The sequence below is a fragment of the Pocillopora damicornis genome, chromosome 4 (genome assembly GCF_964200805.1).
Source record: "Pocillopora damicornis chromosome 4, jaPocDami1.2, whole genome shotgun sequence".
NCBI lineage: Eukaryota > Metazoa > Cnidaria > Anthozoa > Scleractinia > Pocilloporidae > Pocillopora > Pocillopora damicornis.
This window is the reverse complement of record NC_142673.1, coordinates 16,159,095-16,170,834: the sequence shown is the minus strand read 5'-3', so window position 1 is coordinate 16,170,834 and position 11,740 is coordinate 16,159,095. Positions and strand designations below refer to the sequence as shown.

The window sequence follows — 11,740 nt, the reverse complement described above, 5'->3', positions numbered from 1 at the left end:
ATCGGGTCCTCCGATTTGTGTATTTGCAAAACCACTGTTTCGAATTCATTACCATTGATGTTGATTATTTTCGTTCAGTCAAATTCCTAAAGGCGTAAGTTTCGAGGAGGAGCAAATTACATGTAATTGTACTATGGCTTGAGGTTAGTACATCTTAGTTCAATTAACTTGTCCCTTTGGACATCTGACGGAATATGTTCGAAATTAGACGGAAATATCCGAGATCGGAGGGAAGTAATAACGTGAGATACGGTGGAAATGCAGCACTGTGGCCACTGCACGTGCTGAATATATAGCCAACCTGACATTCGTCATAAATGTGTGATTTGGTTTGTAATCGTTGTTACCTTTATTTGGTTATTACACGTGAGACATTCTCCCTCCTGTAAAGTTTATCTTTACTTTTCATCCCCAGTAGCACTCAATCCTATATTTTAATTTTGTTTACATGTAGTTAAGGAGAGAACGCAACTTCTGGCCATACATTCGTGAAATCACCAACTGCTATGTGTGAACGCAAACACTCGTGATCTTAGGAAATCAAAAGCGTCTGGGGTGACAAAATACCCCACCATCTCCCTTTCCTCCCTCTCTTGACTTAAAATTAAGAACCATCAACACTTGGGCATCTTATCTCGTCCAAAGCGTTTTCTACCCAAAGTGATTTGTTTCTCTTCGCGCCTCAAAGATAAGAAAACGAGGTTTTCGCGTACGTGAAACGATTCTGTCCATTCATGGCTTCCTTTGGTATGACAATACAAGACGGTGGGCCATTTTACAGCCCCCTAAAAATTGAAACATTTCTGAATTTAAAAGAAAACATTCAGAGACACTGTGCCAGAGAAATATCTCCACTGACCAGTGATTCACTATAGATCTCGAAGTAATAATTATTAATATTATTAGCACTATTAGCTGTGGCATTTTGGTAAAATATATTTCTCTACACTCTGATTTGGAATTTCCCTGCTTTAGTGAGATATTTCACTCCTTTGAAAGGCTTGTATTTCTGTAGAAAAAGACAGATAAAACAAATGAGCTGTAAGTTGTGATGCTCCGAAACACGACTTTCAATTAATTAGCTTTTTAAAGCCAATTCCACAGTCAAAGCAATCTTTGACCCATTAACCCTTTATAGTGACCAGGATCAAATTTCTCCTCACAATATCGCCCCTGAATCAAACATTAAGGTCATGAGAACAAAGGAAATGATCACCAACTAAAGAAAACCTTGATTGTTACGCAAAACTCCTCGTCATCACCTCAGGAAATGCATAGAGAACAGTGCGGAGAATATGCATACTGATGTCAGGGCATAAAGGGTGTATTGGTGGGAACACAGTGTTACTCTATAAATGCATGCGAATGGATCTTTAACACTTTTTAACTCCCCCGACAGTGAGAGAAAAAAACGTAGCCCTTCGGTTGCGCTACATTTCTACGAAGTTGTTTGGGAACATTGAACGCACTTGTCGATTTTCCTGCGACGGCAAAGAATAGCCTCTGTTTGGTGATATAAACAGTTTGTATGATCAAGCCGATTGCTGAAAATTCACCCCTGAGTCGTGTGCACATTACAATCCAATATTCCATTGATATCGGTGCTTTAAGATTTCTTTCTAAACCCTTTAAATCTTAGATCTTATTACAATTTTCCCCTCCAGCTGCTACACATAAATTGGTCGAGGAATTTGGCGTTGGATCAAGATTAAAAACTTCTACCTGATAATTTTTAGTGTTCTCATCACTTGTTTGCTGTATATTGTATTGATATTATAGAGAGAAGTTTCATGTTGATCACTTCTGGGAGTCAAAAGGTTAAAAATATTAACCGATTCGCGTTATGATAGAGAGACCTGGAGGTGGAACTGGTGGTTCTGATGTTTAAAAGGAAACACCTGAAAATTAATGTGATTATCACTCTGACACCAAAGTTTATTCAGTTTACCTCTCCATAAATATCCAATCTGCTGACTTTGAGGCCTGAGGCTGCGAGCTGGGAGATCTTGAATTTAATCTGCGACAAATTTATGAAAATAAGTTATTGTGCTACCTTTGTGGAACCAACGGGAGCACTAAAAAGGGCGGTGGGAGGCGGGTCAAGTTTTTTGTTTCACCTACTGAGGTATTTGAAGAGGAAGATCGTACTAGATCGTACTAGATCGTACTAGATCGTACTAGATCGTACTAGATCGTACTAGATCGTACTAGATCGTACTAGATCGTTCTAGATCGTTCTAAATCGTACTACATTGCACTAATTGGTACTAGATCGTATTAGATCGTACTAGATCGTACTAGTTGGTACCAGATCGTACTAGATCGTACTAGATCGTACTAGTTGATACTAGATCGTATTAGATCGTACCAGATCGTACTAGATCGTAATATCATCCAGTACTATCTCTATACAAAGTGGAGTGTGATGAAACTCGTCAAGTTACAAAAGTTAGACATTTTACGTCTTCGCAAAAATTAGTTCCTGGAAGAAAAAAATTGTCATGCGCATAACCTTCATGCTTCGTGGTGGGTGATTATATAACATGAGTCCCACCGGCTGCTAGGATCAGCAGAATGCACGTGTCTTGTTTGGCGATGATCTGCCTTTCCTAAAGCACGAAATTTAAGGAAGTGAGTATAAAGAATATCACTTACAGACATTGTACAAGATTCGTCGGGCGGAGGGGCTCCAGTCTGAAGAGACATCTGAAAAAAAAAATAAAAAAACCTCAATTTTAGTTATTGTTGTGCTACAAATCCCTTTGGCCTGTATCTACCCACCATAAATTTTGGAACAACCCACCATTCATTACCCTGCTTCGCAGCTCTTGACTGGTCTTATCTAGAAGAAGACCTTTCTTTCACCGTTGCATTGCGTTGGGTGTTTCAAGACTAAATATCGTGACAAGACTCAAGAACAGCTATGAAGGACTTGCGTGTGTATGTGTGTACAATGTGCCGATTGAAGTTGAGTCGCGCTTACTTCATCATTGAAAACTTTAGCCAAGATTTTTTAACTTCGCCATTTGCGATCTGTTTTAACTCTTTAACCCTTGGGAGTGACCAGCATCTAATTTCTCCTTACAAGATCATCCCTGAATCAAACATTACGGTCAGGAAAATAAAGGAAATGATCACCAACTACCATCAACAAAGGGAGCTCTTGATTGTTAAACAATTTCTCCCTTTTCAGCACCTTAGGAAATGTACAGAGAATAGTATGGAGAATGTGCATACTGATGTTACTGTGTAAAGGGTTGATCTTGCTCATCTTGCCTTTTTCACTCTTGTAAACAAAACAGCTTACACCCTCATTCCAGTTAAGGGTGATTTTGCAAGGCATAATAAAGAAGCTCTTTAAAAAGTATCGTTATATAAAATTGAACTTACATTTCCTCTTAGATTTGGTAACCTCTGGGGTAGTATTTTACCGATCTGGAGGAAGAAAAGCAATAGGTCACATTACTTAACAACTCAAACAGATCTATGGCTTCATTTAGACAAACACAGTAGTATTTAAATTTTGACAATCTCTTTGTTAAACAGAACATGTCAGAAAGATTTTAAATCTCGTCAATGACAGAGTTTATAGGATCTATAGAACCTAAGGAGCAGCCCTGAAACAGGATAAAATTTCACATTCTGTTCTACATGCTATGGGTGCAAACCCATGAACTGTACAGTAACTATGCAAAGCCAAGGCTTAATATACCAGTACATTCATACATGTACCTCTAAGGAGTAATAGAGATTTAAGGAATCACATGATAAACAACACTAGAAAAAGCAGCGTTTTTCCCCCTTTAACTTAGATCACTGACTTGTTTAATCCTTAAAGGAATTTGACCATAACTTCTATAAACAATAAAGACAATGCACCCCTTTGCAAAAGCAAAGGTTTTTTTTTTCTTTCACTGAGATCATTGACTTCTTCAGTTGTTGAGGCAATTACCCTGAACAACCTTCTTGCATCATAGTAGTACAGTTTAGGTGTACTAGTATATCAGGCTTGGGTTACCTGTGGTTATGGCAAACCCCACTTGGTGACAAGATAGAGGTGGCCAGAAGAGTGAAATGTTTTTACGAGTAAACAAATGGTTATCCCTTTAACTCCAAGAAGTGATTAAAATGTAACTTCTCCCTTTAATATCCATACACTATCCAGCAAACAGGTTATAAGAATACTCAAACTTCTCAGATAGAAGTCGTTATCTTGATCTAATGCTAAATTCTGTGTACTTGTTTCAAAGAAATGTGTCGCAGCAGGAGGGGAGAATTAACAATCAGATCTTGGGAGTTAGAGGGCAAAAGTAGATATACGTGTGGTTATAAACTTACTTCCCACACAAGCTCCTTCTTTACAGGATCAAAGGAACATGTTCCCACTGAAATAGTAACAAAAAGTAACAAAAAAGTAAACCAAAAATAAATAAATAAATAATTTAAGTTACGTAAGTTATTCTATTCTTGATTTCACCATTAACATGAGAAGTATGGAAAATGGCATGACTAGCTGGCAAGCAAACTCATTTTTACAAGAAGCAAGCTAAGAAAGCCACAAGAAAATACTTGAGAAATCACAGAGTGAAGAAAGCCCTTATCCCTTGCAACACCTTGCACATAAAAACAGGCAGTTACATTCACAGACTGAAATGTTTTATCTGAGAATTCAACCTACCTGATGGAGTAAGATTCACATTCAGGACTTGCTTAGGGAATGGAACTGTCACCACCACATCTTCCACCTCAAAACAAACAGAGAAACCTCAAGTGAATACCAACAACATGCACCAGTACAATGTATGCATCAGAATAATCTCACTGCTGTAAGAAACACTTAAGAGTGAAGAATTGTTGCATTAATGTACTTTTTCAGTGGATTAGTTTTTGCTTTGCTTTGTTTTTTTTATTTACACTCACCACTTTTCCCATTGTTTGCTTGGGTCCTACAGTAAGATCAAACCTTCCAGAACCACCCTAATAATAACAATGATTACACTTTTAAAGGCATTCTGTAAAGACAACCAACATAATGACTTCTGTACATTGTGTACATTGTGCCAAAGCCAAAATCCCACCTTCCACCAAATTTTTGATAAATGCAAGGTGTAATCTACTTTATTAGCTTATTCAATTAAAGGATAGGTGCCACCAAAATATGCATGAAATAATTTTGCTGAATCACAACAAAGTTCTACATGGATGGCACATAAAATCTACTTACTGGTAGGCCTTAAATTTGCAAGGAAGAAATAAAAGTGCAGTGCTCTCTGACACATATTCAAAAGGAAATTGAAATCCTGAAGAAATTCTTAATTGGATAATAATATGATTGTCATATAATCAATTGGTTTCAAAATTACTCTGCATGATACACATGTACATGTAACTCATTTCACAGATGCCTTAACAAAAGTTCTAAAAATTTCCTGTAAATAAAGAGTATTCTACAATAGGCCAGCTGGTAGCTTATCTGCAGTGTATGTGCACTTATGAATAAAGGGGGTTAGTTTCTGAAGAAACCATAGTGCTGCATTGATGGGAGAGTATAACAGGGTAATTTGGTTTCATCAACTGGGTTGATAATGTAAATTGGCCTCAATAAAGAGTTTCAAAGCTGACACTTTGAGTGTAAGCCCTTTGTCATTTGCCCTGTATGTGCATTTACCACTAGTATCTGAAGGAACTTACAGGAACTCTGAACATGTTGTTAAGTACATCTTGATCTTTGAAACCTCAGTCAAAAAAGGAAAAAAATCCACAAAAAAGTTTTCCTTACCTCATGATAAGAGATCTGAGGTTTTGCATAGACAGGAATTGCAACAGTTCTATACAGGGAAGATAAAGATTAATCAATGGCAAAGGCTTATCAAAAAAATAATATCACTTTGAATTAAGCAGTAATTGAATACATGCTTAGATAAACAATGGACAAGCACATGGAATGAACTTACCCAGAGGTGATGTGGTAAGACAAAAGTCTGTAATTTCCATCAGGAGGAACAAATGACAAAACTTTCTCCCCCTGAAAAATATAGAGGCCTTCAAGTCAGAATAAAGGAAGAAGGAACAAAGTCAGCTCTTACAAAAAAGAACACATGATTCATATATAGGAAATCAGAGAAAAATGCACAAGATTACTACCATGTTCTAAAAATTGCTGCTGATAACTAGGTCCTGAGTGCAATATGAAATAAAAGAAGTCCTACAAACTAAATGAATTTGTATAACTTTCTGTGTGATGATGTTATAGCTGAAAATAGCAGCTTCAGTCTTTTAATTATAACAAGATCAATGCATTTTAATCGTGTAACTGGTATAAGATACTTGTACAATAAAAACTTACTTCCCATCTCTTTAACCTCACACAAGGATGAAAACTTGGATCCTCTAACAATCTTGAGTTCACAAACGAGAGTGAGAGATCTGGCATTCCTGACAGCTTACAACACGAGTCAATCTGAATCAATGCCAAAAACAATAACTGCATCAAAAAAAAATGATTTTAATGATAAATTCCTTTTAGATAAAAGCTGTCCAACAATATTCCATTGGTTCCAAAATTGGGAATTGAATTTCAGTTACAGGAGGAAAAAAATTCATATTGTCACTAACCACTCCTTGGATCTCTGTAAAAACTGTTGATCCCTGTGAAGAAAAGACACAAATTCAGTGCAGAGCCATAAATAAAACAGCAAGGCCAACTTTATGATGTATTAAATCTTTGACAGAGTACATACATGTTTGTCAATGATGCAATCAATTTCCTCAATGACATCAAAATAAATCTGCAAAGAACAATAAAACATTTTCCAGTCAGAACATGAGATGGTTACTTATTTTAAAGATTCTCTCACTGTATCAAGCAAGAATGAATTCATGAAATAGTTTTATCTTTATTAGCAAAAAAGCAGTACGAATCAAAAAATCTTTCAGCTCCTACCAAACCATCTTTTAAACCAAATTTAGTGTTGCTCTAAGAATTTGCTTCTACATCCTACAGGGTGCATTCATGGCAAAGATCTTGCTGTTTTAATAGAAACTGGCTGCAAGGGTTGTATCCTCTACTAACTTGACTTTTATACTCTTTTTACCTTGATACTCATATTGTAATGTAGATGTCTTAGTCTTTTAATTCTGTATTGTATTTTACACTAATATGTGTCCCCTTATTAGTATGGGTTCTCCCAGGTTACATGGTTTTGATACTTTAATAAAGTTTATTATTATTATTATTATCATCATCATCATCATCATCATTATTATTATTATTATTATTATTATTATCCTGTTATGATATGGATGCATGGAAAAACCCTAAACAGTCAGAGACTATGGTTTCAATGAACTTTTTTTTATCGCAGTTAATTGTTTTCTGCAACTTGAAACAAGAGTTTCATGACACTGGTCTACTGACAGTTATACCTCATTATGACTATATTTGACTCCAGTTCTCCTCCAAGGAACATTAGAAAGTTGACCAGTTGGAAGATGGGTGCCAACACTAAAATGAAATGTTCATTAAAAAAACAGCATTTGTCAGATTTCAAGTTTTGTAAATATTGCACAACATGAACTTGTAGGTACTATTGTCCTATCTGCTAATCCTCAAAAGGACAACATAAGACAGTCAAGCTTACTGTGATCCACCAGTCATTGTGTTCATAACTTGTCTGACAATGCTGGGAGGATTAATGAGTTCTCGTAAGATGTTAGGTTCCGTTGCCAAAGGAAAGCCATTATCAAGCATCTCCTCTAGTAACTGGGAAAAAAGTTAAATCAAATTAAAATACACATACTTCAAAGGTATATCAATTTTAAAGCTTAAGGCTTTTTTTCTAAGAGGAATGATATTTAGAGTGCTTCATATACCTCCTCACCTCAAATACTATGACAACATTCTCTTTAATGGAAGTTTCAGTACAACTGTTAAAATACTCAGTAAATGTGTCCACAACTCTGTGTAAAAACTCTATCACAAAAAGAGGTGGCACTGAAAAGAAAATGAAAGAACAACAATGATTAAACAATAAACAAATACTGTACATCAGTTTCTGTGTGATACAACCTCTCAGACCTTCCACTTTACACGCCAAAGTTCTAATATGGCAAAGTGTTAATTTGAGTCCCAAACAATCAGAGAGAAGTGTTCAAAAGTCCCCTAAGACCACCAAAACTACATGTATATCATTTAGTAATAAACCAAATACACCTCTCCAGAATGCTTTTTTCTAGTAATTTGAAAGCTTATTTTTATCATTAGATTATTACTATTAGCTAAAACTTAAAACAGTTATTAAACCACTGCATGTACAATGCCTGTCACCAAGTAAATGGTGCACACTGTATTTCTGTAATATTAGCTGTGAGAGAGTACTTTGCATTAAAAGCCTACATGTACCTTCACTCTGAACTACTGCCAGGAAAAACAGGCTGTTCCTGTAGATGCTTATAAGGTAATGATGGGGAGCTGCAATCACTGCAGGAACATCATCAGGTGAATTAGCCTGATCAAAACAAAAGATACAACTTAGCATCACTCTAATTTTTAAATAATTACATACACAAACATAAATGTTTATAAATAGAATAAAATAAACATGTCTGTAACATTCAAGGAGCAGCCCAAGTAGAAGTTAAAAGTGGGTATCTTCCTGAGACATCCCATATTTGAACCATATTTGTTTATGGAAGTCAAAGCCTTTCCAGAAAGAAAACTCTTCCTTGCCCAAATGAAGATTCCCTAAAAAAAATTTTCCCAGTCAAGTGTTACCTTTAAAAATGCAGCTTCCTACATATGCCTCAAGACTGAACACTAGTCTGACATTCACTGTAAATTCAGTCAAACCATTTTCTCTTACTTTTTAAAGAATCTTGTACAACCATATACATGTTTTATATATTTTTTAAATTTTTAAAGTATCTCAGTGATAGGTGGTAAACACTGTTTTCAGCAATTAGATTTTAGTATATTAGTTTTATTATTATCATTATTATTATTATCATTATTAGGACCCAAAATGATTGAAGCACTGTTGAAGATGTAAGACCCAAAACAAAGAGAGTTTTAGCATGAGCTCCCAGGTAGCCAATCAGGTGTTACTCATATATGATCAAGGTATTTGCCATAAACCAGCATGTGATAAAAGAACTACCTTTACATTAACTTTGAAATCATAACCAATGCCATACAGCAAATAAATTTTGTGTCAAAAGATTTAATAAATAATGGAAGCACAAGGATGATGGTTTCAGGCAAATTTTAAGACTTTCAAAAATTTTGAAAACTTCTACCCTCTAATCTAATCGGCAGAAAAGTTCAAAGTCTCTTATTTTTTCCTGTATTACCCAGGGACACAGTCTTGAAACAATTGTTTGTGTTTGTCACGTGAATGAAACTAGGGCCACTTCCACTTTCTGCATGATTTCAAAGCTATAAAGAAGACACTTACTGTTAAATGACTACTACTTTACTAACAAGCCCTTTGTGAAAATCGTTTTTCAATTTACCTTGTTCAGAGCCTCGAAGAAATGATCACATACGGATCTACCAATTACACTTTTCCAGTGCTTTTCAATGAATATGTCACTGATAGGAGACAGAAATGGAACATGTCAAAAAACATAGCAAGCGCTGAGACAGTTATCGTTATCGATGCAGATACGAATACATGTATCTTTTTGCTTCATATTTCATACTTACCCCACATTATTGATTACAAATAGGCTGTTTATCATGTTTAAAATCTAAAAAGATAACACAAGTACGATAGCCAAAATGGAGGCGCTGCAAGAAGGAAAGTGAGATATTATATGTACATTACACCATATATAGACTGAGTATCGCAGCGAACCGCTTAAACCTAAGCTCTCCCCAGGACCTACTCAAATGGACCTGAAGCTAATGTCCCATTCTTTAACATTGCCTACTTACTTATTTCAATCATTGCTCAGATTCTTTCCTGGTTAGAGTAAAAGCATCTATGACTTACTTTCGACAACAAATTCTCCTCTGCTTAATCTTCATGGTTAACATGTGTTTGTTGGTCAGAAAGCATAAAATGATGTGTTCGAATAACTAATTTATTTTCCACACAGATATCATCTTGAATCTATACGTAACCCTAATCCATTAATATGGCCATACTTTCCTTTAGCACATGAATAAAACGTCGATCCCATAGGCTAGTTAAGACCTTCATCGTATACTAAGCATAATTTTATTTAAAATGAGGCAAAAATGAAATAAAATAATGATCTTTCCACACCAAGCCTCACGCGCAGGAAAGTGATCGTGATATTGATTCAAGAAGTCGGAGCGAAAGACGAAGGGCTAACGCTTGAAATGTCAACTTTAGAAACTCATAACCTGAAAAATAACGGTGGAAATCTACGCATTGTTCCAGCTTAAAACGAATACGGTATTTTGACCCAAGGAAAAGAAGCAGTTACTGAAAAGCCCTCTCCGATTCAATTTAACGTCCACACGGTTCTGCAACCTCCTCAAAACAACCGACCTTTATCATGCCAAACTACAACAACAAGAAGTTTACTTGCATCTTCAAAAGATGTTGAAAAGAAACTGTCGATCAATAACAGATGGCCAAAATCGTATCCAGACATCTTTTTCTCAGGTTTTCAAAGAAGGCGGAAAAAGTTTCAAATCGGTGGTGAAACTGTTATTATAAATCTGGGGTGTGTTTCCTGAAAAAAAATATGATGTTATTTTTTGCGTTTTTGTTATTTTTTTTTTTGGAGAGATTCCTGGAGTGATGAAAAACTAAACCGACAACATAGAACCGCAGTATTCTGTCAAAAAAAAGACAACAAACCTCAGATTTTACTTAAACTCTTGAACGCAGTAGTACTTAACCCCTAAGCAGAGCTCTCGAATCAGACTGAGTCAAAGGGCAGGTGAATGACGGCGGCCACATGGCGTCAATGGAGATAACATCATTCTTATATTTATATTTGCATTCAAAGAAGACAATTCAGCATCATTTTTTTATGAATTTTTACTTCCAGTTATTTTGCATTTTACTTATTTCATCATCACTCACTTTATTTATTATTCGTCATCGTTTATCACTGTTTTTTCTTTAAACTTGAAAAGTTTCCAGACATCTCTATCAAATCTTCAATTGCAACTGCTTCTATAACAAAATGTTGAGATCCCCCGTTTTGTCATTTAATCAGATCGTTTGATTTTGAAATGCTTTGTTCATCTATAATTAAAAATAATGTTTTTCAACGTTTAGAGTAGCTCGGAGATCAGAAAGACGTTTTGAGTCCGTGGGTGTCTTTGGTGTTGACCTGGTAACTTCTTAAAAAAAAAAAAAAAAGACAAACTTTTCTCTTTCCTCAAATCTGAGATTACCCCCTGTCAAAGTTTATTTTTTGAGGATGCAACCGTCTTTTCGGCAAATTCCCTGCAAATTTGAAGTCCTTATAAATTCCGTCAAATTGCATTTCTTTTCCTCAGATCCCAAAGTTTTCCTAGCATGTTGAAAATAAACAGATTCACGAGTGAAGGACTCTTTTATTTCACTTCATTCATCATCTTTTGATCACCTTACTCACTGTTGACTCTGTGAGGTTCTAATTAGCATATCGCACGGCGAGATTTTTTGCCACTTGTCTGTAAATTGACTCTGGAAATTGAGTACTTTTCTTAGCAGACTAGTCCTTCATCTTTTAAAGTTTATCATTATAACAACTGCTCATAGAGGGGTGGAGAATG

General features: G+C 35.7%; 1 protein-coding gene across 1 annotated transcript; it reads right to left on the bottom strand.

Annotated features, from left to right (window-relative positions):
- Positions 1–325: 325 nt before the first annotated feature.
- On the bottom strand, positions 326–9,841 carry LOC113686694 (AP-3 complex subunit mu-1). Its single transcript, XM_089203305.1, has 18 exons — positions 9,704–9,841; positions 9,511–9,589; positions 8,402–8,507; positions 7,881–7,993; positions 7,641–7,762; positions 7,426–7,504; positions 6,741–6,788; positions 6,616–6,648; positions 6,347–6,460; positions 5,955–6,025; positions 5,780–5,828; positions 4,921–4,977; positions 4,679–4,745; positions 4,339–4,385; positions 3,391–3,435; positions 2,656–2,706; positions 1,949–2,017; positions 326–1,009 (listed from the first exon to the last, which is right to left on the bottom strand). Exons 1-18 carry the CDS (start codon positions 9,736–9,738, stop codon positions 944–946), a joined length of 1,251 nt encoding a protein of 416 aa, XP_089059431.1. The 5' UTR covers positions 9,739–9,841; the 3' UTR covers positions 326–943.
- Positions 9,842–11,740: the final 1,899 nt, after the last annotated feature.